This window comes from Labrus bergylta, chromosome 3, assembly GCF_963930695.1.
Source record: "Labrus bergylta chromosome 3, fLabBer1.1, whole genome shotgun sequence".
Taxonomy (NCBI): Eukaryota; Metazoa; Chordata; class Actinopteri; order Labriformes; family Labridae; genus Labrus; species Labrus bergylta.
Window position 1 is genome coordinate 14,654,903 of NC_089197.1, and position 26,297 is coordinate 14,681,199.

At 41.1% G+C, this 26,297-nt stretch overlaps 1 protein-coding gene across 1 annotated transcript in view; it reads left to right on the forward strand.

Annotated features, from left to right (window-relative positions):
* The window catches only part of fbn1 (fibrillin 1), a 60,759-nt gene that overhangs the window by 14,669 nt on the left and 19,793 nt on the right, over positions 1 to 26,297 (forward strand). The window contains exons 9-40 of the mRNA XM_065952781.1: positions 502 to 627; positions 1,800 to 1,952; positions 2,070 to 2,348; positions 3,008 to 3,157; positions 3,259 to 3,378; positions 3,477 to 3,602; positions 4,760 to 4,882; positions 6,009 to 6,131; positions 6,965 to 7,117; positions 7,668 to 7,721; positions 7,848 to 7,973; positions 8,087 to 8,212; positions 8,338 to 8,457; positions 9,284 to 9,421; positions 9,519 to 9,569; positions 9,680 to 9,805; positions 9,897 to 10,124; positions 10,210 to 10,335; positions 11,390 to 11,518; positions 13,068 to 13,193; positions 15,068 to 15,193; positions 15,316 to 15,438; positions 16,111 to 16,236; positions 16,821 to 16,946; positions 21,431 to 21,553; positions 21,997 to 22,119; positions 22,227 to 22,352; positions 23,921 to 24,043; positions 24,267 to 24,389; positions 24,523 to 24,690; positions 25,487 to 25,555; positions 25,677 to 25,802. Of these exons, the coding sequence (XP_065808853.1) occupies positions 502 to 627; positions 1,800 to 1,952; positions 2,070 to 2,348; positions 3,008 to 3,157; positions 3,259 to 3,378; positions 3,477 to 3,602; positions 4,760 to 4,882; positions 6,009 to 6,131; positions 6,965 to 7,117; positions 7,668 to 7,721; positions 7,848 to 7,973; positions 8,087 to 8,212; positions 8,338 to 8,457; positions 9,284 to 9,421; positions 9,519 to 9,569; positions 9,680 to 9,805; positions 9,897 to 10,124; positions 10,210 to 10,335; positions 11,390 to 11,518; positions 13,068 to 13,193; positions 15,068 to 15,193; positions 15,316 to 15,438; positions 16,111 to 16,236; positions 16,821 to 16,946; positions 21,431 to 21,553; positions 21,997 to 22,119; positions 22,227 to 22,352; positions 23,921 to 24,043; positions 24,267 to 24,389; positions 24,523 to 24,690; positions 25,487 to 25,555; positions 25,677 to 25,802 (4,185 nt within the window). The remainder of the gene's footprint in view (positions 1 to 501; positions 628 to 1,799; positions 1,953 to 2,069; positions 2,349 to 3,007; positions 3,158 to 3,258; positions 3,379 to 3,476; positions 3,603 to 4,759; positions 4,883 to 6,008; positions 6,132 to 6,964; positions 7,118 to 7,667; positions 7,722 to 7,847; positions 7,974 to 8,086; positions 8,213 to 8,337; positions 8,458 to 9,283; positions 9,422 to 9,518; positions 9,570 to 9,679; positions 9,806 to 9,896; positions 10,125 to 10,209; positions 10,336 to 11,389; positions 11,519 to 13,067; positions 13,194 to 15,067; positions 15,194 to 15,315; positions 15,439 to 16,110; positions 16,237 to 16,820; positions 16,947 to 21,430; positions 21,554 to 21,996; positions 22,120 to 22,226; positions 22,353 to 23,920; positions 24,044 to 24,266; positions 24,390 to 24,522; positions 24,691 to 25,486; positions 25,556 to 25,676; positions 25,803 to 26,297) is intronic.

Sequence of the window (26,297 nt, forward strand, 5' to 3'; positions counted from 1 at the left end):
TCTGCTACACTTCTGTTGTACCACATATAAAGCCCACAGTAAGCCCGTGAAAAATATCTGCTCATTAGGACATGAATATGACAATTTCCAGACCAAGTTAAAACTCAGTCTGAGCAGGGTTTTGTGGCACCCATTTACAGAGTGAAATATGTGTGATTTTATGCCCAGAAATAATTGCAGGAAAACTTCTGGACTGTGTAAAAGACTTTTTAAACGAGTACGAGTTACAGTGAATTTCTCAACAGGCTCTGTGTATGATGGTTTGCACTCAATGGCGCTAACAGAGGAGTAGCAACGGAGGCCAGGGGAGATTAAATATCCTGTGACTATGGCTTATTTCCATTTTCATGGGAACAACATGTCCGCTCGTCACTCTCTTCGAGATTTACATTTTTTTACGTTTTTTTTGTTCTTAATCGTTCTTTTATCAAATCTTTTGATGAATTAGTGATAACAAAGCAAACACAAAAACAAAGTAATTTCCTTCTCCCTTCTGTGTAGATCTGGATGAGTGTGCAAACATTCCTGGTCTCTGTGGCGTAGGTGAATGCTCTAATACTGTTGGCAGCTACTTCTGCAAGTGTCCACAGGGATATTATACCTCTGTGGATGGATCCAGGTGTATAGGTGAGTCCTCATACATTGTTGTTGTCTCATCTCTCTATGGGCTTCCCTGTCCTTTCTTTCGTTTATACATCAGATATGTGACACAAAAATAGTCAAGCAAAATATCTTTCCTTTTCCCACCACATTTTGGTTCTTCTCTTCCTTTACGGCTGGCACTGAGAGAAGGAAGAACTGAAATCTTTCTCGCGTTCCAGCTGGTAGAATTTAGGTCAGTAGTCACTTGACTGTTTCCACAACAATGAGCTATATTTCTTTAAACTCAGAGAATGTGATGAGTGAAGTAGGGTTAGCTTCTCATGCTCAGATGGCTTTGTTTTTTTTAACATCATGGATGGAAAAAGTCAAGTATGTGTTCAACTGCCAGTCGGTCTGGATGAACAGTGAAGTGTTTGCTTGTGTGTCATTGAACAGTCCACATCCTGGGAAGTTGATAACAGTGTATATATTCAAACACACACACACACACACACGCACAGTCACCAAAAATGCCTGTGCAGCTCGCAAGTTCAGCTCAGAGTGACCCAAAACAAACCAGGGAGGAATTTGGGTCAGAATGGTCCCATTTAATGTTCATGCACATACGTAGATGTGCATGCGTACACACAAACATATGCAATCACACACAGCTACAAACCCCCCCAGGAGAGGATGTTCCTGAGGAAGGAATGTCTGAGTCTTTCGCTCCAGAAAACTGTTGCGCCAAACAGTTCAGCCAGTTTCCCATGCAGCAACACTTAAGCATTAATATCTTCGCTGGCCCCTCAAGGTACCGACTGATTGTCCTCCAACCAATTCTGCGCTTCACAGACATCTTGTCGAGCTTAACCGAGCAATCAGCATTGCATTCACCAAGCCTCTCCATGTAAATGCACTGTACAGTATGAGCTTGGTTTGAAACAAGACATGTTATATTTATGTTAGCAGGGAATCTGAGTGTTAGTCACACCAGTGCACAGTGCCAGAAACTGCAGGATGCAGGAAAGGTTGTCATAAATAGGAAATGATGACTATTTGAAGTGGCTTCCATCTTTCAAATGATGGAAAATCTGAAGCTATGATGACTGCTTTTTTGATTGTACTTGTGCCAATTTGCTCTACATGCAGACAACACATGCCATATTCTAAACAAAAGGGTTAGCTTAACGGACGTCATGCTGTGTTGTTTCCCACAGATGCTCGTGGCGGGTTTTGCTACGCTAGCCTGCTGAATGGGCGCTGCGCCAACCAAAACTCACAGCCGTTGACTAAAATGCAGTGCTGCTGTGACAGTGGACGCTGCTGGTCTGATGGGTCAGCTCCTGAAATGTGTCCCATCCGTGGAACAGGTGGGGTCCTCAACATCTCATGGCCTTTAACATCTCTCTCTCTCTCTCATACAGTATGTATCTGTTTCTCAACTCTGGATTTTACCTCCTGATTTTTCTCCCATGTGCTTCTTTTAGAGGAGTACCAGAAACTGTGCATCCAGATACCTGATGGCAACGGTGGAGGGTTTGTACCTGGTCGTGTTCCAGGAGGCCCCGACCTACATCCGTATCCTGGTCAAACACCTGCTCAAGGTCCTGGCCAGGTGCCCTTAATTCCTGGTCAAATTCCCATCCCGGGTCAAGTACCTGGTCATATTCCAGGCCAATATCCAGGTCCTTTTCCAGGCCAATTCCCAGGGCCGGGACAATATCCACAATTTCCAGGACAGCTACCTCTACAGCCTCCGTTGCCAGGTCAGCACTTCCTATTGCTCGTCTTTGGTTAATTTTTCTACTTATAAATGAATTCTTCAAAGTTTACATTTAGGCCGTCAAAGCTAATAAGTCACAATTCCTGGTGTGAATCAGTGGATTGGCGTTGCTTGGCTTCCCAATGCACTTTTCTGTTTCATGCCATTTAGCTAAAAAGTCACATGTTAATGAAGGGAAACTTGACCTTCGACTAAGTCTTGGTTGTTTCCTAATATAGAGTTCCCTACTTTATTTGAGTGTCGGTACTAACAAATCCTAAGTGAATGTGCAGAAAATATACGATCTGAAAGAGGACATTCTTTCATAATTGCATACTCAACTATGTCCAGAGTCAAATGAGCCATTTTCAAAATCTTGTGCAACAACATTTCCTCTTAAATCATTTTCATCGTTTGGCCAAGTTTATGCTAACAGCAGTGCCTCAATGTAAATAATGGAAGGTCCTGCCAGATTCTAGTACAGTTTAGATGTATTGTGTTTGGCAATGCTTTTTAAAAACTATTCTTCCATATTCGGGGCAATTGAAATGTAAAGTTTCCTTCACAACTTCTCTCCTAATATGTCATTTTTTCTGTAATCTTTTTTTTATGAAACCAATTTGTGATCCATCCATGATGCATGTGTGTAAATGTTTCTGTTAGGTCCCGTTATCCAAACTCAGAACATCACCAACATGTGCCAGGCCTATCGCAACCTCTGCCTGAATGGTAGGTGTATTCCGATGCCAGGCGTTGGATATCGCTGTGAGTGCAACATGGGCTTCAAGTTGGATTCGCGAGGAGAATGCGTAGGTAAGAACTGACAGATTGAGGAAGAAGTTTCTGACCCCACCGGAGAGCATGGAGAAAATTAAAGACGGAAAAATGTAATGAGCTTTATGTTTCTTTTAAAGATGACGACGAATGTGAGCGAAACCCTTGTGCACATGGAGAGTGTGTGAACACGCCCGGGTCTTACATCTGTCAGTGCCCCGCTGGATTCCAGACAACAGCAACCAGAACAGAGTGCCGAGGTTACACACACACACACACACAAGCACACAACGCACACACGAACACACACTTAAAGAGGATGTATGTGTTTACAACACCATTTGTTTATTTCTGCTAGATCTGGATGAGTGTGTGGCCAACGGTCGAATCTGCAACAACGGCCGCTGTGTAAACACAGTGGGAAGCTTCCACTGTGTCTGCAATGCTGGCTTTGAGATTTCATCAGATGGCAAGAACTGTCAAGGTCTGTCAAGTTTTACATTTATAGAGTACAGACATTTTTAAAGTGTAGCATTCCGTCATAACGTCAGCATGTGTAATGTTTAGGTTTAATGGGCCATGGATCTCTTGAGTGAGGTTATTTAATACCAATGCCTGTTGAAGGAATGTTCTGTAAGAGATGTCATTTTAAAGGATCATGCTGGTGGTTTTGTGTGTTTTAGCCCATTTAGTGCAAAATATACTCATTTTATATCACTGATTTTTTCCAAAGGACCCATGCATCCACATTTTTCAGCTAATTTTAGTTTTTATAAAGTGTTGAAAACTTGCAATGCTATTAAACTTGCTTTAGCTAGGTAGTTTATCACAGAACACCCTTTTTCCCATTGAGCTGCCAGTGAACTCTAACCCCATTCCTTGCCTTTACTCTCTCTGGCTCTTTATTTTTTATTCTAGACACATTTATTTATGTCACTTTTTCTTGGGAACAAGTGTAGGCAACTTTATAAATGCCTTCAAGGATAGGCTGTGTGAAAATATGCAGTTTTCCCAGATTTTTTAAAACACGGCTTTGAAGTATTGATAACAGTGTTGGACCAAGCCGACCATAGTTGGCTGTTTAGAGCAGCTACAAATACCAATTCTGATTGAGAATACTCTTGTTTTCTTATGTCACATTCTATTATGTATATGTAGGAATTAGGTTGTCAGTCGGGGGTGTATTGTAAAATTTTGCCTGTTGCTCAGGAATGGTTCAAAATCCAAAATGACAGAGTTGGCTGCTCAATTCTCCACATTTTTCACAGATTTATGTGTTTTCTTTGTGTTTTTCTTCTAGACTTGATTTTCTATCAGAATTTGTAGCTCGCCGATGTAATCTTTTGGTGTTCAACATCCAGTTCCTTAATGTTAGAGAACTGAAATCTACTACGAAGGGTTTTGAAAATAGTGTTAGCTTGCTAATGCATTGTTAGACAGCAACAATATGACTTCAATTGAGCTCAATCAAGCTCTGTGACAAACTGATTGTCAAGACGGTCATAAAGGAAACATGTATAAAATGTACTGTTATCGGACTCAACCATGCAAAACCACCAGTATGTGCCTGTAACCATTGTATCTTTATGTCTTAATGCACTGTTTACCAATCTTTCAATGTGTGTGTGTGTTCAATCACAGACCAGGATGAGTGTCTGATCAGGAATATGTGCCTCAATGGATTGTGTATCAATGAAGATGGCAGCTTCAAGTGCATCTGTAAACCTGGATTCCTGCTGGACACGAGTGGACGCATGTGTGTAGGTGTGTTTCTCAGACAGCCCACGGACTGACGGATTATTAAAATCACGTCTCTACACCACCAGAATATACTTTGAGTCAACTGTTATTCGACCTGTATTTTTAGCTAGCTAACCTCTCTGTAATGTTAGTACTTCTATTATTCCAGCATTAAACAACAAGCCAAAAATCCCCTTAAAAACCACGGAAAAATCCCTCAGCATCCTGGCAAGCCAGCTGGACTGGGGATAGTTTGGGCCCGCCTTTTTTCAGATTCCAGCAGACAGCCTTCCTAAAATTATTCAGGGCAATGAAACGAGATTGAGCCTTTTAAAATTGACACGACAAGCAACAATGGTCAGCTGTTTGATCGGGAGACAAAAACTTGTGTGTCACATAGTATTTGACCAACAATTTTGTCATATTGCTCTAACAGAGACTGTTAAAATTACTGTAACATTTTAACCTTCAATCAACAAATGTCCTTGGAAGAAAACTCTTTTTTATTTCCACCATCTTGTTCCACAACGCTGCAGATACAGACGTTTGATCTCAGAGACACTGACCTGGTTAAGTCAGGGCAGAATAAATAAACAGGAGAGCAGGGTGTGGGTGAAGTGTGCTGATGTATGCAGTCATTAATGAACTGTGTAGTCTAAAAGGGGCCCTGGGGCCTCTTCATCTCCATCTGCAGTCTTGGTTTTCCCCTTACACACCCACTCAGAACACACACTAGATATGTGCACGTCCTATCATTGTTCATGCTCATTATGATAATTATTGTTAGAGATCAAGGTCAAGGAAACACATTTTTTCGTAGTTGAGGAAACTTGTGATTTATTTTGGGGCTTTTTGCCTTTATTCGATCGGACAGTGGATAGAGTAGGAAACTGGGGAGAGATGAGGGAAAGGAACCACAGGTCGTGCTTGAAACCGGGCCGCCCGCTTGAAGGATTTTAGCCTCTGGGGCGATCTAACCGTTAGGCCATCTGCGCCCCTTGGCTGTGTTCTTAATAAACCCAGTATCTGGGGGACTTTAGCAACTACATTTTCAGCAGGAAATGGTTTACTTTAAATTGTTTCTGGCCTCTGACCATTCATTTTTAGGACAGAAATGTTTGAATGAATAATTCTCTGCATCTGTTTGTAGACATTGATGAGTGTGAGACTCCAGGAATGTGTATGAACGGCCACTGCCTCAACACGGAGGGATCCTTCCGCTGTGAGTGTATGGCCGGGATGGCTGTTGGCCTGGATGGACGGGTCTGTGTTGGTGAGTACAATTTGAATGTGTTGATGTGTTCATTTGTCCATCTAACTCCCTCACTTCATGAAGAAGCTTTACAGTCATGCATTTCGTAAGTCATACAAGCAAATTTGTCCAGATTTATTCTTTAAAATGTGTCTGATTAAAAAATGTCTTTGACTAAGTTCGGGAAAGAAATGGTACTTCCAGCTGTTTTCTACAAACACACATGTTTAGGTTTAAATTTATTTTCTCTGATCTGACGAAGCTTTTATCAAAATGTTTGTCTCAATTTGCGAGGTTTCATCTCCCAGCTGTCTTATTTATTTGAGCTAGAACCTCGGTACAAATATTTTCCAGTTGAGTGAGAAATTCAGCTAAACTGAAAGTGACAAAATGACATTTTAATAAACTTTACCACAAACATCCCATCCTGTTTACCTGCTGCAAACACATGCTCATTATCATTAGTCAGCATGTTTTGATCAGTTTTGATAAATGTTGTCCTGCCTCCTTGTGCTCCAATCTCCTGGACTGGCACTCAGGAACTATTTATTTGCAACATTCCTATATCCCCCGTAAATGACATTTCTTTGTGTATTGTGCTGGAAGTGTTGAAATGCTGTTGTTCAGTCTGGGTGACTTTTCTACAGGATGATATCAGCGCACGAGAATGCTTCAAATCCCAGGATATTATGGAGAGAGAACAGCCGTTTGTTTTGCCAGTGTTGTTGTTTATTGGAGCCATGGACCCTTGCCTCCCTCCTCTCTTTTTTCAATCCATCTCTACCCTCTTTCCAGATCTCTTGCTTCATCTGCGTTTCTCACAAACTCCGTCTGTCTCATTTTCCCCAAAACAGACACGCATATGCGCAGTTCTTGTTATGGTGGCTACAAGCGAGGGCAGTGTGTTAGGCCTTTATTTGGAGCTGTGACCAAGTCGGAGTGCTGCTGCGCCAGCACAGAGTACGCCTACGGAGAACCCTGCCAACCCTGCCCACCACAAAGCTCTGGTACGGATATTCAAATCACTCCACCCTTTATACATGTGGAGCAACCTCCTGCTGCCTGTAACAGAAACACACACATAAAAACAAAGAGCTTGTGTTTGATTTAAGACACATACATGACAAAATGACAAGATCAGAAACGAGGGTAAGAAGACAGAAACTCCTATTGTTAAAAGTCATTGACATCCTCCACAGATGCAGACACACACACACACACACACACACACACACACACACACACACACACACACACACACACACACACACACACACACACACACACACACACACACACACACACACACACAGTCACTTGTCATTAGTCCTGCAAATTAAAGTTTCTGTATCAAAAGATGCCAGCGCTGCACCACGTTAAGGAGGTGGTTTTATTATACATCCAGGCTTAATGAGAAAGCATGGAAATGGATAATGACATGCTATTTAATGATTCCTCTTGAGATCTCTTAGATTTTGGAAAATGTGAAAGTTTCTGAAACACTGTAATTTCTTCTCTTTATCAACTGAGCTGTGCTTTTTTTTTTCTTTTTTGCAGCTGAGTTCCTGGCTCTGTGCCCCAATGGGGGTGGCATAACTGGTGATGGAAGAGGTAAAGAACTCAGAATCATCATTTGTATTTTTCATTGATATCATAATGGACCAAACTAAGTTCGATAAATGAAATGTGATCATTACTTGAGCTCTATTCCTTCGATAATGTTTTGTGCCTTTACAGATATAAACGAGTGTGCACTCGACCCTGACATATGCCAGAATGGCGTGTGTGAGAATATGTTGAGGACCTTCAAATGTGCCTGCAATGAAGGATTTGAAGTAGACCTGACGGGCAAAAACTGTGTTGGTAGGTTCACTGTTCTCAAAGTCCTCATCCGCCAAGAAAATTAAGAATTACAACCCTCACAAAGCCAAGGTGAGGAAAGTCATCAATTGTCTCTGCTGTGTTTTTATCCTTAGATATTGACGAGTGTCTGATGAACAGACTGCTGTGTGAAAACGGTCTGTGCAGGAACACACCTGGCAGTTTCACCTGTCAGTGCCCCAAAGGATACCGGTTTGATCCTGAGACAGACATCTGCGAGGGTCAGAAACTCCTTCGTTCTGTAACACATTTCATCACTGCATGTACTATGTCTGCATTTTTAGAAGAATGAGAGATAGACAATTTAATGGGGGAAAAATGTGGGGTGTGTTTTTGTCTCCTTCAGATGTGGATGAATGTAAGTCTAGCCCGTGTATTAATGGAGACTGTATGAACAGCCCAGGCTCCTATGTGTGTTTGTGTACACTCGGCAGTTCTCTAGACAGCTCTGGACTGGAGTGTATCGGTAAGTAAACTTTGTGTTGTTTGAGTTTTATATCATCACCAAAATCAAGCTCTTTCCATAACTTTTTTTTTTTTTTTTTTTTTCAAGATTTATTTTTGGGCTTTTTGTGCCTTTAATGGATAGAAGGACAGTGGATAGAGTCAGAAACCAGGGAGAGAGAGAGTGGGGAATGACATGCGGGAGAGAGGCCACAGGCGGGAGGCGAACCCGGGCCGTCCGCTTGAGACGACAGCCTTGAGCGCCACCAGCACCCCGCTCTTTCCATAACTTTTAAGCAAAATAAACTCCTGGAGACAGACTCTAGTGGACATGTCTTCAAGTTTTCTTGCAGCTTCAGTCGGATATTTGATATATTGAAAATATTGATGAAGGCTGCTGTGAACACATGATTTCTATCTATATAAATGACAGGCCTGTGATGCCATGTTAATATTTCCTACATTTAAAATGAGTTTTTAATTAATGAGGCAAAGATAGTCGCTCCTATTCATTTGTAAAGTAACCTGATGAAGGTGGTTACATTCTTGTCAGATTTCCCATAATTGCAGGTGGAGATGGCTGTGTGCAGGAGTTTCTTGTTTCCAGGCAAAATAGATCTGAAACTTGAAACACTTGAATGAACTCAAGGAGTAAAACTAGTGATCTTTTTCACAAATGACTGATGTAGATATGATGAAGTCCTGGACAAAATGGGCTTAAACAGCACACAGCTGTCTCTCTTAATGTTTGGCTATAATCAAAAATGATTTGATTTCACACATTACAACACATGCTATCTATTTCTACATAAATGTGTAGTAAGTAGAGGTTTTGTTTCATAAAACAGAGACAACTAAGAGCACATGCTGGTTGAAGATAGTGAATGATCGCTGTGAGGTCAACATCAATGGGGCGACTCTGAAGTCACACTGCTGCGCTACGCTTGGAGAGGCCTGGAACAGCCCGTGTGCCAAATGTGAAAAAGGTGAAATGACAAATATACACACTTTTCTAACCACATTCTGATTTTACCAGTTACCAGCATTGAATGACACTGTATTGTGTGCTTTGAACATTCTCAGATCCAATCTGTGGTAAAGGCTTAGCTCGAGTGAAAGGAAATGTCTGTGAAGGTAACGTCCATGTAGACACAGAAATTCAGACCGCTTGTGTTTAATGTGAGGGACTTGAAACACTGGAGCTGTTGTTGATCCTGCTCTGGTTTTTCTCTTCTGACTGTCAGATGTGGATGAGTGTCAAGTGTTTCCCGGAGTGTGTATCAATGGAAAGTGCATCAACACGCCAGGCTCCTTCTTCTGCCAGTGCCCTCCTGGAATGACTGTGGATGTCAGTGGCAGGACGTGCATTGGTGGGTGCAGCATAGATGTAGTGGAGCTAGACCTGGTTCATCTATCTTTAATGTAAACTAATATGTAAATAATGCGTCTGTGGTTTTCCAGACCTGCGCACAGAGCAGTGTTACCTCACCCATGAGGACGAGCGCTGTGGGACTCCTATCTCAGGGAAGCACCGTGTGGACGCCTGCTGCTGCTCGGTGGGTGTAGCCTGGGGCCCCGAGTGTGATGAATGTCCTGAGAAGGGAACTCCGGACTACACCCAGCTCTGTCCTCGAGGCCCAGGCTTCTCACACAGGGGCGACTTCATCAACGGCAGACCTTTCCTTAAAGGTAAGGTGACATCCACAGACCGGATCAAACTCACTGAGTCGTTTCCTGACCGTTCTTTCACCTGTGTTTCTGCTCTTTACTTTAGATATAAATGAATGCAGGATGATAAACACCCTCTGCTCAAATGGAAGGTGTAGAAACACAATCGGGAGCTTCCGCTGTCGCTGTGATAACGGCTACGCCCTGGACTCGGATGAGAGAAATTGCACTGGTGAGAATTACTGACTGAAGCAGTTTGCTGTTAAGTGGTTCAGTTCAAGAAATTAATCAACAACAATTTGATGCTTCAGTCAACTTTTAAGTACTTGTAAAAACAAACATGCTGACTACTTCTCCAATGTGATTATGTGTTGTTTTTCACAGTTTATATTCTCGTTTCTTTTTCTTGTTTATTTACTCTTTGGTGTTTTGGCATCTTCTGAAAAAAGGACATATTCCATTATTTTCTGATGCAGTCTAACTGATGAGTACTTCCAAGCTCATTAATTCAGAAATGGTTCATTCTTCAGTTGTTAGAAGAGCGTGTATACATGTAGCTGCTGTTTTTGGCTGCAGTGTTTGCTCAACATCAGCTATGACAATATCTTAACTCCATTGTATCCTCACAAGTCGAACCACACTCCATCAGTCCCCCTCCCTTTCTGAACCCCTCTCCCAACACTGATTACAGCAAAGTGGTGTTAAGCTTTTGCCTACATCCAGCTCATTCGGTCTAATGGCAGTCTGGCTGCTTTGGACTTGTTGGAGCCAGTCCCTGTAGTCTGCTTAGCTACATTACTCCTCTGCTTAAATGTGCACACATAGCTTTAGGTTTAAATTCCACTGCCATGCATTTATTCTCAAATAATTTATAGGCTCTTAGTAAGTAAATGATATCTGGGACCTTTTAACATGAGTGAGATCCCAGCCCAGAGTCTTTTTGTTAAGTGTTTGAAAATGTGGATTAAATTCAAAAGAGATGAGGCCTTTAGCTTTAGACTTGAGAAGAATCTGTTTGAAGAGTCAAGTCTGCATGAACCATCTTCAATTCAGCTCTTGATCTCATTTTATAGCCTTCATTTATGTTGTAACCTTTTGAGAATTTATGCTTTGTTTGCCTAACATTGCAAAGGATCGCTTAGTTTCTTTGACTACTAATCCTTTTCACCATATCTCCTCCGTCTCTGAGTTTAAAATAAACCAGAGTAGCTCTCTGAGGGATCTCCTGTGCTCTTTTAAAGGAACGTTCTTTGTGTCTGAGTTTTGTTGCATTTCTTTCCCTTCAGACATCGACGAGTGCCGCATCTCCCCGGACCTGTGTGGACAAGGCAGGTGTCTTAACACACCAGGAGATTTTGAATGCGAGTGCTTCGAAGGCTATGAAAGTGGCTTCATGATGATGAAGAATTGCATGGGTGAGTGACAGACTCTGACACACCAACACCTGCAGACCCTATAAATACACACATTTAGTAAATTCTTCTGCTCAAGACGATTTAGTCCAGTTACATGCAGAGGCAGCGCTGCTTAACATGAAATCATGAAGTCTTTTTGGACATGAATTAGAAACCCGATCTCCTTAAAGGCTCTCAAGCACACCCTGTTTAAGTGGCATCTTCTGAGAGCAGAAGAAAAGCTTTGCCAACCTATAAAGTTTAGGGAAAGCCTGCCGCACAATCCAAGTCCCCATCACAACCCTGCCGTCTCTTCCTCGCTCCCTCATGGGCAGTAAGCTCTGGATGAGGTGCTTAGGCGAACATGCCAGACCTGAAACTCTCTGTTTAGACGTCTGATGTCATCTGAAATTTCCAGGCTGTGTGCATTTGTATATAAATGTGGTCGTGTTAGAGAGAAGGAGAATTAAAGAGACTTTATGTAACCTCTGCAAGTTTTGAAATGGTCTAGTCCGCACACTCCAGGTGTCGTCACAATTGCTTTGCAAAACTGCGCCATAAAGTCTTCAAGATAATTGTTCTTTATTACATTTTTAAACTGCATATATGCGGGGAACACAATCATCTACCCAGGAATACGATTTTTTTTATATATGAAGCTAAACTCCTAATGTTCTGCCATCTGTGAAAATACTTGATGCTCTATTTTTTGCTCTGGGCTGCCTTTTCGACGCCGTTTGATTAAATTCTTGGGAGAAATCGTACACACAAAATGGAGAGTCTCAATACTTTTGTTGGCGTAAAGCCGCCGTGAGGCCAAAATTGGCGAGACAAATTTACTCGCACGCTGTGGCCACAAAAGCAGCTGGTGTTGGAAATAACGTAGGCTGGGTTGCAATCAAGAGCCGTCTGGACTGACTGGACGAGCAGGCTAAGGAAAACAACTAACAAGTACAAACCCTTTTTGAACATTTTTTCTTAAAAATTTATTATTTTGTCCCCCCTGCCAAGCACAAAGCTGTAAATTTCTTTCCCTTAACCTCTCTTAATCTCATGAACAAGATTACGGTGTAACAGAGATGAATTTGACCTGTAGTTGTGCCAGAGCGTCCTGAAGCTGGCTTTGGAAAAATAAACACAAATTAGAATATTTGAATCTGATGGGCTTCATTGGAAATTCAAAAAATGTGTTTCAATGATTTTCTTGGTCGTTAGAATTTTCAATACTTTCATAATGTTTGATACAACTTGTTTTAAAAAATACAATATCTCTGTTTAATGAGAGATACTATCTAAAGGCGCAGTAGTTTATAAAGAAAGTACAGATCATCAGTCTTAAACCAAAGCTGCTGCAAGGGAAGCAGAGAGAGAGAGCAGTTGGGTCAGTTCAATAAGGGGCAGAGGACTTTTTTCTTTGCTGTGGTTTGAGTTATCGATATAGTTTGAGGTATCGATATCGTTTTATTTCTCTAGTACTGTCTCCAAATTTAAAATTCTGTAGTCATGACAACCCTACGCTCTACCTGTGTCTTTGTCTGTACTGAATATGAGTGCTTTCTTTCACCTCTAGACATCGATGAGTGTGAGAGAAACCCTCTGCTGTGCCGTGGAGGTGAATGTGAAAACACAGAGGGCAGCTTCCAGTGCATTTGCCCTGAAGGACACGAGATCGCCACTGATGGTTCGGCCTGTCTAGGTGAGTGATGATCATCATCAGAGAGGAGAGTCTGGCAGACACTTCTTCTCTAAACCTTTTTCTAATCTTCTTTCTTTGAGAATTGTTTTTGTGCTTGAGTATGGTTTCGACTTTATTTTCTTTGGAGATGAAAGAAAGACCGAAGAATGAGAAAAGACGTGCAGAGGTTGAGACGTTGTCACAGAGCAGGCAGTCTGAAAGAGAAGTGTGCTTTTCATGGTACCTCCCTCCGTCTGCCTCTGTGTGTGGCCTCAGTGGGGCCGATCAGGGGTGAGAGTGTCAGAGTCAGGGCTCTGTACGTGTGAGATAGATGTTCTCTAACACATGGGCTGATATGAACTCAGGACCATGTGTGTGTGTGACTTCATCTATGTTTGCAACATAAATGTCTACTTAGATCTCAGCATGATAAAAACAAAAGAAAATCGTTGGAGGAAAAATTGATTTACAGCAGCTTTAAAACGTGCGTGCTTATAATTTGACCTTTCGTTAGGTCCTGAAAAAAAAGAAAAAAAAGTGATTGTTTTTTGTATTTGTTTGAGTGATACTCTATCTTCTTCTGTTCATATGCCTTTAAAAAACAAGATCTGAAATGTCTGGCCTTACTTGTACTCGTAGGATATTTGACAAAGATACAGCCATCTTGTCTGAGTAGGTTCTGAGTCATCTGAGAAATGTAAGCCTCTGTGGATCATTAGCATGCTTACTGGGTTAACGACTCTGATGTGAGTCATCCTTGATTATTAGCATGCTAATGATCCACAGACGCTTACATTTCTAGCTCTGTCCCCAAGATAGTAGACCTTTAATTCTCTTGTGCACTGTATAGTTTAATACTCCTCACGTGCAGTTTATAGACTTTGGCTGATCATGCATTAATCACTGGGTGTCACTCTGATGACCTAATGGAGTGTGTCAAGGTTTCGGTCCATGACCTAATGCTAACTCGCTGCCCCGAAGCTCATTTTTTGTCTTTATTACCACCCAGAGAAATAAAAACAATGAAAGCATCAGTGAACACTGCCCATCTCGCCCCATCTAAGACAATGGTCCTTATTGTCCTTGGTGAGGCAATGAACTGCACTGTTTAAATGATGGTAATGATGATAAACTTTGGTTGTTTAGCAGATGTCATACAGAGGGGTGTGACACAGTGTGCTCAATGATGTCACGTTGCTAGTGACTCATTTATCACCATTTGATTTGAAATCCGCAATGAAACATCGGTCACAAACTGACCTCCGGTTGTTGGTATTCATTGTACTCCATTCTTCTCAAGAGGGTGGACATTAAAATAATTATACACCATTAAGAGCTCTAACTGATCAATTATTTGTGGGCGTGGAGTTTAAATGGCTACTAAGTTCAAATTAAACCATGTTGACAATCAATTAGTTGTTTAAGTCATTGTCAACAAATTACCGCAGCTTTCAAGTAGGAATAATTGTTGTTTTTTGGACTTCCATAGTATTTAAATGAATGACTTTTAAATTGAACAGTTTGGTTTGGTTTTCTGGGAGATTAAAAAATGAATTTGAACTTGTTGTTTGGGGTTGGGGTCTTTCTGATGTGAATTTCCTTTATTATTTATTTTTTATTGACTTTCTTGGACCCAACAGAAAAATGAAAATGAAAAAAAGGTGTTAGTGCCAGCCATAGATGGGTGCCTTACTCAGTCAAACTATGAAGGGCGACTGGTTAGCATCGAGGAGCACGTAACAGATTCCATAAACTGACTTTTGCTGATTTTAAGGATTTCCACTTTTAGCGATCATGAAAATATGATACTGATTGTTTTAGCTTGAAACATATGGTTCATCACAAGTCATTAAAAAATGTGTGATAGAATGTAATTATCGCTTTTTCTTTAACAGATATTAATGAATGTGAGTTGAGCGACAGGCTGTGCAGGAACGGCCAATGTGTCAACATGATTGGTCGCTACCAGTGTACCTGTGACACAGGATACAAATCTACTGAGAACAGACTGGAATGTGTCGGTGCGTACTGAACTATGTATCACCACTTTCTTTCAAAGCTATTGCTTTTGTTACTATGGATACAATCTGAAGGTTAAGTCCTAGCAGTATATCATGTTAATGAATCTTTTTTTGCCTCTCAGACATTGACGAGTGCACTATAGAGAACGGTGGCTGTGAGACTTTTTGCACCAACTCAGAGGGAAGCTATGAATGCAGCTGCCACATCGGATACGCCTTGATGCCGGATCTGAGAAGCTGCACTGGTAAGTCGTTTTGTGTTTGCATCTCTGATTCCATATTCATTCATAATGCACCTCCTCCTAATAGCCCTGAAGTAGATCAAGGGCACAGTTAAGAGACACCACATTGAAAAGCTGGAAAGAAGCCGTAGATCAAGAAACCAGGTTTATAGAGAGTAATGCTTTGATTTAACTGGAATGTGCTCAAAGAAATCATGCAGAGAGCTAAAGACACAGTCTTAACCTGCCCTTTTGATTGCAGATTCAAAATGTTACTCAATAATGATAGTAATGCTTATATATCAGTCGAGTAAATTGCATTTCTTGCTTAGAGGGTATAAAGTTTTTACCCCTGAGGGCAGGCTTCACATGTTGTTCATACTTACTCCTGCCACTCCTTTAATTAGCAGATCCAGATATAGAATCAAAGATCAAGGCAGTGCAGGGTAAATTTCAGTGTAGTTTGTTTAGAAGATAGGCTGAAATTACATCTGGATCCTGAACTGACCTTGTTGATTTAAGAGAGTACAGATGAGTGAATGTACACCAGAAGTTCTTTTCATACCCATATTTGGGTATGGTTAACTTTACTTCAACATTCCCACCTGAATTATACGTTGTAAGAACAGTTTTTTTCTTGTCCTTTGTATTTTCCCATTTCAGTTTCATCTGAATGTCTCTGTCTTTAATCTTCAGATATCGATGAGTGTGAGGAGAGCCCAGAAATCTGCGATGGTGGCCAGTGTACCAACACCCCAGGGACGTACCAGTGTCTGTGCTTTGACGGTTTCATGTCATCAGAGGATATGAAGTCTTGCCTGGGTAATCGACTCGCATTGCAATTCATAAAATAATACGCTGCAGCTTCCCCAGCGATAAGTAGATCCAGCTCTCAGAGATTTACTGAAAAGACAAAATGATCAACAAATGGGATTTCCAAGATATGAGTCATGAGAAAGTGACTTAATGAGTCAGATCTACGGGGCTGTGTGTGAGAAAGAAGAGAGTAATGTTGTTCTTGTTAATTTTAAAGACAGCGAACATTGTGTGATTTGGGGTTTGCAGGGAGGAATGCATGACATTTAGACGTCTGGTTCCACTGAGAGAGAAAACAAAACCTGACATCAGTGATTTAAATGCTTTTGAACGCGTCTGCACAAACACATGCTCACATTACTGCTTTATTTATTAAAAGTAAACATATTTCAAAGCCTTCATATAGTTCATTATGTTATCTTTTGTGACTCGCTTACACATATCCCATCAGAACCTTTCTGGCAGGCCACATCTGCAGCAGCTTCTTCAGATTCAATTATTGTAACAGATTTTTATTTATTGCAGTTGTTTTTAGCAAATTAGCATTCTCACTCTTTTTCTTTTAATTCTTGTTTTCCCTCCTTGTTTAGATGTGGACGAGTGTGAGTTGAACCCAAACATCTGTCTGAGTGGGAACTGTGAGAACACAAAGGGATCCTTCATCTGTCACTGTGAACTGGGATACTCTGTACGCAAGGGCACCACAGGCTGCACAGGTGAGAGACACAAACACACACTTGAGAGCATTTTTGCACTGCACAAAACATCCTGTCAGTGGAACAACGATGATTGGAGTGAAAGGATGGTGAGTCAGTGGAGGACTGCTGTTGATTAAGGGGTGAATGAAGTGTGTGTGTGCCTAGGTTGTTTTGTTGAAGACAGGAGTGAAACCATGTAGAAGAGAAAGGCGAGAAATGAGAGAATGGAAGGAGAATGAAATTCTGGCTAACCAGAAGCAGCTCTTAACATTACTCAGACTAATTCAAGAGCTCCTGTCTGACTAGATGAGAAACACGCTTACAAACACACAGAACATACCGTCACATGGACTAGCAGCAAAACAGCAGGACCAGTGAGATCACTGTTTTCTGACAGATGCAAGCATCACATTGCACCTTTGTTTATTCCTTTGTTGCTCTTTCATTAAGGTCATTTAAACATTACGTGATGGTTGGAAGAGTTCTGTAGCACGTAATCACCTGAAACTGCTCCAAAACACATAAATACAGTCTTATGCTAGTTTTGACTCACTTCTAGTGTAGCCAGAGATAGTCTATTCCTGATTTATATGGCCACTTTAAAGTTTGGGGATTGGGGGCTAGTAAGAGCTCAATCAGTGATCTTATCCGGCCTCCTTTCTGTGATCCAAGTGAGTCACAGTCACAGTCAGCAGGAGCATGTCCTCCTTCTAACGCAAATAAACAGGTCTGTCTGACCTTCAAACTCATTCGCACACACTCTTGCTCATTCTAATCCCATTAAAATGTCAATACAGTATATTCCTTGTTTTGAGAGGGCTAGAGTTGCAGTAAAGCAGCCGGTTCTGATTCACAGGTTTGGAATTTCAGCCTCAGAATACCAGAGAATTAAGACACTAATTCCTCTCAGGCAGGCAGGATGTCTTGTAATAGACAAGCAAACAAAACTAGCTCATCTTCAACGGCTCCCCTTCTAACATACAAAATGCACAAGACATTGGTTGTCTTTGTCGAACAAGCTTATCAGACCATGTTGGTATGTGTGGACTGAATCTTCTTGGATGTGTAAATGAGTGAGTGGTATTCTCAAGCTCCATCTGATCCAGCTGTTGATGAAGCTCCCGCAAGAATGATTTCCCAAATTGTATTCAACAACACTTAGAGGCAGGGTGCGGGTATTCTTATTTAGCACTTTTGTTTTTTTTAAGTTGTGTTTTGGAAAGTCAGGAGTGGGTGGAGATGTACTGGTAAAGTTTACAAGGCTGGGAGTGTCTCAGCTTTAAAGAGAAGACCAGGGTGAAGTGTTCAGCGTGTTGACTTTTATTATCTCTTAGGTAAATGACAACACAGCCAAACAATTTGGGGTGAAGCAAGGTTATTTTACCTTAAAAACAAAACAACAGAAATATTTGGTTGAATTCAAAAGCTACAAAACTTGAATAGATACTACTTCAATACTACTTCAACAGTGTTGCTTGCTCCTGCATCACTAGCAGCTTGTTAGGCTAACGTATGCAAGCTAAATTAGCTAACTTTATAAAGTCTTTGTCATTGCAAAGTGAGCTGTTTAACTAAACTCTACTGAACTTTTTTTTTTAAACTTTTGCTACTTTTGTAAAACATTTTAATGATCTAAATTATCTAAATAAAACCAGTGGCCATAGTCTCACTGAAATGCATTCTGCTTGGTCGTGAACTAAAAAAGCTGACATGTTTAAATAGCTAAGGCTAGCATACTTAAGAAATCTAGCCTACTAGCTAATTGAGCCAGTTTTCTAACCTTAAATGAGTCCTCTCTTCTCATGCTAACGCTACAATACTTTTTAATATTGTCTTGTAACTTGCAGTCTCATATTCCTTTTGCTCAGTAAGACGGGGGCTAGTGTGAGTTAGCACACTTTTAATTTAGTTGTGTAGGTTAGGCTACTGATCAGTCTTAGTTTTTTCACTTTCTGTAAATATCTTTCATTTTTTCAACAGTTAAAATTATTTTTTTCATTTCCTTAATAGCTGATGTTTTAATCAGTTTGATTCATTCTGTATGGTGTGGTATAAAAAGTAGCTTATGTTAGTTTATGTTAGCAAACTAAGTAATTTTGTACTTAGTTGACATTACTTTGTTTGCTAATTTTACATGATTATTTTCTGCTTGGGCTACTAATACGCTACATCTTTATATTCACTAATATTCTATTGTTCACAATTGTGGCAAATTAGTCTAAACTGATATTTATTGGTCTAGTATGACCAGTGGTTATGCTGGTCAGTGTTAGCTCTACGAAAAGCCTACTTCTGTGTCAGCTTGCTAACTTTACAACTTCCCTGCAATATATGCTATTTTTTACAAAACATTTAAATATTTAGGCTACTACATCTAAAAACTTGAAAAGTTTTAGGATTCATCTTATTTCAAAACTAATATAGCAGCATAATGCTATTTTCAAAATACACAGAAAAGTCAGGGATACAGATAGAAAAAAATCCTGGACACTTTTAAATGCAGAGAGTTGAGAATATTGTATATGCTTGGATTGGCTTGGATTGGTATAAATATTTTTAAAGTATTTTCACTCTGCTGATTTTTTTGTAGTATATCACTGCATGTCCAACTTGCCTGAACACCAGCCATTTTAAAGCCTTATTTGGACTAGCAGCCTTAATCAATTTTTATGTTCTTTATCCAGATTATACCCAGATTGATTTTAGAGTCACAACATCCAAAAAATAAAACATCAAATATGGTTATTGCAGTTCAGACCCAAACCACATGTGGACATGTTTTGAAATGTGAATCTACTCGTATGTTTGTAATGTCTGGACACACTAATCTAATCAGATCACTTTCAAACATTGCGGCCAGCCTGTCTAATGATGTGATTTGAAAAAAAAAAAAAAAAAAACAGATTTCCCGGCAGTCTAAATGAAGTCTTCGACATGTAGCAAGACAGGTGGCAAACATATAGACAGGCAACCAGGCAGTCATACAAACTGGGAGACAGATAGACAGGCAGGTAGGCAGATGTGTTCCCTCTTTTCTCCCCTTTTTTATCCATGTTTCATCTGTCAGGCATTAGTCCTTGTTAAATCAAGCCTCTTGTTTGACACCAGCTGTGATCGCTGACACGCTTGCATTTTACATTTCCAATTGAGAAAATGTGTGAGTGTTTGTTGTGCTCTCTGTCATCAAAGGTTTGGGGGAAATGATCTTTCACTTTGTCTGTAATCCAGGGAGATTCGCCCTCATAAGAAACCCCTCATCAAATGTAGTGTAAATACACTGAAGCCTCTCTCCGGGAAGACTGTAAACCAGCAGCACTAATCTCTAATTGACAGTGCTTTGAATTACTACCCTCACACACACACACACACACACACACACACACACACACACACACACACACACACACACACACAAGTGTCTTACAGGCTGATAAGTCCTCACATCTTGAGTTCTGAAAATGGCTTCTCTTGATGTACAGGGACTGCCACAAAAAAACATGACCAATCCCTCTAAAAAAGCTAAAACAATTACTTTTTTCCCAGCTCAGTGCCAGGTATTGTGTTGATCAGTGTTTCACAGGGTGTTTTGTTTTGGCTCATATTAGCAGCCATTATTGTTGTAGCGAATACAGTTTATTTTTTGTAACGGTGCCATGTTTTCAATCCTGTTTTTGATTGAGATAGCTAGATAACAACCTGCAGGATGTAAACAGAACATTATTATAGTAGCCAATTTAATTGTCTCTATTGGTTTTTGTTCATGTATTAGAACAGAGGGCCACATACAAGAGATGGACAAATATAGAGAGGTGTTTTTATAACCACTTTGTCTGCTAAGTACCTCCATTTTTCATCCATTGGCAGAGTTCAGATGTAATTACAATGTCTTTCCTGCCTGTGAAGGAATGTTTATTTGTAGAGTTGGCACATTACTACATCACACTTTTATGGAAATGATATTTGGAAAAGATTGAATTTCCAAACTTGACATCTGGGGTGGTGAGAAAACCAAACACATGCATTAAAGAGAGCTTTTACAAAAGCCTCATATGAGAGGTGCAGTGTCTGTGGATCTGTGGGTGAAGAGGAAAATCTTTGCCTAAAATAACCTCAGAAATTCTTGTTCAGGCATCGCAGACAGAACAAGGCCTCAGCGTAAGGATATCGTTCTCCCTCTTAGCCTTTTTAGAGCTCTCTGGACGCACAGTAAAAATCCAGAGACCGGGGCTCATTAAACCTCTGCAGGAAGGCTATTAGTATCAGAGATCATGAGAATGTCTTCATGCCCTCCGCTCTGAAATACAACTCTCAGTGGATGAAGACAGTGACCCAGAAAGACTTAGTGCTGTTGCTCCTGCTGGTGTCTTTATACAGTTCAAACCAAGCATCAAGTCGCTTCCCAAAGCCAAGAACTCCCCAGGAATGAGAATGCAAATCACCAGACCATCAGAGCAATGTCTATGTTTCCTTACCTGACTTCTTGTTTGTTTTCTCTTTGACAGATATCAATGAGTGTGAGATCGGAGCCCATAATTGTGACAGGCAAGCCACATGCACCAACACAGCTGGAAGCTTTAAATGTAACTGTGCTCCAGGGTGGATTGGCAACGGCCTCAAATGCACAGGTAAGTCTTAAGGCCTTAAACGATCACAGTACATTGTAGTATTTATATTTGTAATATTTGGTAGTAATATGCATAATACGATGCATTAAAAAGCCTCTTTCAACTATTGACCAAACAAAAGGATAGCTTGGAAGGTACTTGAGAGTGCACAAGTCTGCTAAGGCTCATCATCCAGTTTATGCAAATATCATCTACATGCAACCGTCATATATGTTTGGTTATATTAGACGGATCAGCTTGTTAATGAATTAGATTTAGAATAGGATCAGCTTTACAATTCCACCATGACCTTCCATGGTGAAGTACCTAACTAAAGTCTTTCCCACTTACTGAGTCCTGGTGCTGTAAACAGTCTACTGATACATGGCAAAAACTTTTTTTCTACCAGTTCACTTTTTATTTCCCCCCCGTCTGAGGAATGTCTGTTGTGTGTTGTGTTTCAGACCTGGATGAGTGTTCCAATGGGACACACATGTGCAGCAACAACGCTGAGTGTCTGAACACCATGGGTTCATATCGCTGTTCATGCAAGGAAGGATTCTCTGGAGATGGATTCTACTGCTCAGGTCACATATACAAACCAATATCTGAACCACAATTTTGGCTTTTTTAAAGATGCACAAATGCAGTATGTGCTTACGGACTTCATTTGTGTATGTGATGACAACTACAGACAGCGATGAGTGTGCAGAGAACGGCAACCTGTGTGAGAGCGGCCACTGTCTTAATCTGCCTGGAGGATACCGCTGTGAATGTGACATGGGCTTCATCCCCACTGTGGACGGCAAAGCCTGTGAAGGTAAGGCAGCAAAACTCCTGACTATGCTGGCTCCACACCTCTACATTGGTGCCCAAATCATTAATTATGTAGAGTGATTCAAACAGGTCTGGTGTTGGTCTGGTGAATGTTTGGTTTCCTGTTTGGAAAAAGCACCAATCCAAAACAGGCAGACTTCAAGTGGAACTTATGACATGATGTTTTGGACAGGGGAAGTACACAGGATGCTTAGCAGCTAAGTGGTTTTAATCGTGAGAACATTTCTTGGGGAATGACAACAGTAATAGATTATGCTTTGTTTCCTTTTCATATTTGGCTGAGGATTTGCTTTGTTTTGCAGTGGGTGGGGTGGGGTGGATTCCATCATAGCACTTTGATAGAAGCAAACAAAAATCAAAAAAGCAAATACATCAGGATCAGTCAAAAGTCTTTTTTTAGTTTAGTCAGCAAACCAAGGCTGCATTTATCAGCAAAGAGTTCTTTTTATAGCTTATTTTAGTCAGTCCATATTTGTTTTTCCATCTACAGTATTTTTATATATACTATTACAGTGTGTCTTTGAGAAAAAGAAGACTTCAGGTGGGAGCAGGATGCTTATTTTTCCCGACTTGACCTGGTAAGGGTTAAAAAATTATCATCAGGCCAATCAGTGGCAGAGAACGGTCTAGATCGGACTTTGCCCAAGTGAGAAAATGTTCTTGAGAGTTAGCTCATGACAGCTTGCGGTCGTTAGCAGGTTAAGTAATGCATGAGATATTTAGACACAAGATTGAATGGGATACATACATTTCCATTATGTTTCTTGACTTTATTTATATAAACTCGTTTCAGTCAGGTCATTAGATTTTAATTCCTAAGCTAGTAAAACAAAGCTGCAGGACCTTTTAAGCCCCACTCGGGATATAGATCCAAAGATCCATAACCTTAATACTACACTTTTATATTCTCCAGGTTAACCTCATATACTGTGCAAAGTGTATTTTTCAGGGATAATTTAATTTGGATATAGAATAAAAAAAATTGAAGGATGAGGTAAGATTGCATGTAGACCTTATTAACTAAGGAGGTGTATAAAAACCTAACCTGCGCTACTGTAGTGTTAACATATGAACACGTTTATCACTGGTAGCAGAAAGAGCATGATTCATGCTCCCAGAGATACAGTAAGACATTGCTGGATTCAATTGAATGAGCAGACTGACCTCATTGTGCTGATGTGTCAAACATCCTGAAATAACCTGTCCGGTTCTCCGTGCATCAACTTAGGCAGGACTGGACAGTAATGACTTGTGCAGAGTGTAATGATGTGGAAGAGCACAATTTCATAACCTTGGCTGCAGCTCTGATAGTGTATGTGTGCGTCTGTCTGAATGTGTCTGGGCATTTTTTTTTGCCCCAGAACTGTCATTCTTTAGCAGAGGTGAGCGGCCTTCACTTCCTGTTGCTGGCTGCCAATTTTCCACCATGATCCCATGATCCACTAATCCCTCACAGCTGGGTCTCTCTGTCTCTCTCCCTCTATCTCTATCTGTCTCTCTCTCGGTCTCTCTCTCTCTCTCTCTCTCTCTGCCTCTCTTTATCTGTTACAGACATAGATGAATGTACCTTTGCTGACATCTGTGTCAACGGACGCTGCAGGAACATCCCAGGGCTTTTTAGATGTGAATGTAACATCGGTTATGAACTTGACAGGAGTGGAGGCAACTGCACAGGTAAGGCCAGTCAAAACCCAGAATCCAACTGCTCGCTCAAATGAAACTGTATTTGTGTCTAGTGAGCTAAGACAATACGAAGGAGTTTATAAAATGAATGTATCCACAGCAGTCAATAAATTATAGATATTTTAACCCCAGTATAAACGTCTCCTGTTTTCCTTGCTGTCATTCCAAACAATGAATACATTAAATAGACTTTTGTTTTGTCTGCTTTCCTTAGATATCAATGAGTGTATAGACCCGACCATCTGTATTAATGGAATCTGTGTCAACATCCCTGGAAGCTACCACTGTAACTGCCCTGCAGACTTTGAACTCAACCCCACACGAGTGGGCTGTGTAGGTGAGACTCAACAGGTTCTGAACTCACGCTGTTGGTGCGGATGTTGATCATTCTCAAGCAGAAGTATCTGTACACCTGAACTCTCTTGTGCATGTGTGTGTTTGTGTGTGTGTGTGTGTGTGTGTGTGTACAGACACTCGCTCTGGAAGCTGCTACCTGGATGTTCGTTTACGAGGTGATGCATCAGAGAGCTTGGACTGCTCCAATGAGATCGGAGTTGGCGTTTCCAAGGCATCTTGCTGCTGTTCCCTGGGCCAGGGCTGGGGAAATCCATGTGAAAATTGCCCGTCCGTCAACTCTAGTAAGTCAACACAAACAAAATTAGGATTTGTGTGCATTATGTATGAGTCATTTCTTATGCTGCCTTCAGTTTAATAGCATGGTATGCAACCTCTTGACATAAACAGCCAGAAACAGGTCAGTGAGATTACATAGAACATCTCTTGGCAGCCACAGTGGACATTTGTGTTGCCCACCTGAGTCTCAAACATTGTACGTTTAAGTTTTTTATGTCAGATGTGCTTCAAAGTTTTCTCTTTTTCATGAACATGACACAAATTGAACCAAATCACAAATATATAAATACACAAATGTACATTTTAAAATGTTAGGTGTGAGTTTGCTGACAGGGTTCAGGCTACTTGCGCTTTTCATGCAATGAGTGTGTTTTGCCTGTTGCTGTTGTTGTTGCTGGTAAAGATGAGACAGCTTTGTGCAACTAACCTGAAATTGTAAACAGATGGCTCAAAACACTACAGGGAATGACTCGCCCTCTTCAGTGCAGGGAAATGCTTGCTTCTTTGACAAAAACAGAAACTTTTTTACTTTGGCTTTTGTAATTCTGAGTAGCTGCAGTCATGTCCGGTCCACTGGGCTCTGTGGATCCCTTTGAGATCTGAGACGGCTGGTCAGAATAACCAAAACAGAGAGTGACAGGAAACGAGATGACGACCAGAAAATATACTTTCCCAACTGGGCATGTGACTAGTCACAGTGTCTAACAATTTCTGTCAAAGTCTGCACAAAACAAGCTCTCATTGTGGTTTGTGTGTGTTGTGTCATTGTCCCTGGTTAATGTGGTGTGTTCTGTGTTACAGCTGAGTACAAGACGTTGTGTCCTGGAGGAGAAGGGTTCAGACCAAATCCCATCACAGTCATCTTAGAAGGTCAGCAGCATGCTTTTATTTTTCTGTGTGTGATCACCCCTGCTTAGCCTTAAACACTCCCAAACAGATAGAACAGCCCCACCCAAGATGCCTCTGACTCTTTCCTTTCTCTCTCTGTCAGACATCAATGAGTGCCAGGAGCTGCCCGGCTTGTGCCAGGGAGGCAAGTGCATCAACACCTTTGGCAGCTTCCAGTGTGAATGTCCGAGAGGATACGCCCTCAACGTAGAGACCAGAGTCTGTGAAGGTATGTTATCTACACGTGTATTTCCATGCTGCGCCACAGACACATGAGCGCACAGGTGACCGATTCCTCTGTAGCTCTTGCCCTGGGACGTTTCAGTTGGGAGGAAATTGAGTCCAGCCGTCGATGCCTTTGTTCGACGAGCACACATGGAGAGGGAGGAAGGAGCACTGAGAGCGAAAAAGACAAAAGAAATATTAACCGTTTTTGTCCCCTGGACAACACTGCAGCTCATTCCTGCTCAATATGTCTCTGCTCTATTTTTTGTCTGTGACCCAACAAAGCTCAGTCAGGAGGATTGGACAGCTAATGGCCTAACTGTGTCCAGAGGAGCAGCGGCTCTGATGTGGTCAGCCTGCTCCTCTGCGAAGTACACTGCGTCCCCTGAAGACAGGGCAGAGATGGCGGAGGGAGGGCAGAAGGAATGAGGGATGGGGAGAAATAAGAGATTCAAGGGAAGGGTGTTTAAAAATAGAGAAACATGAACACAGAGGAGAG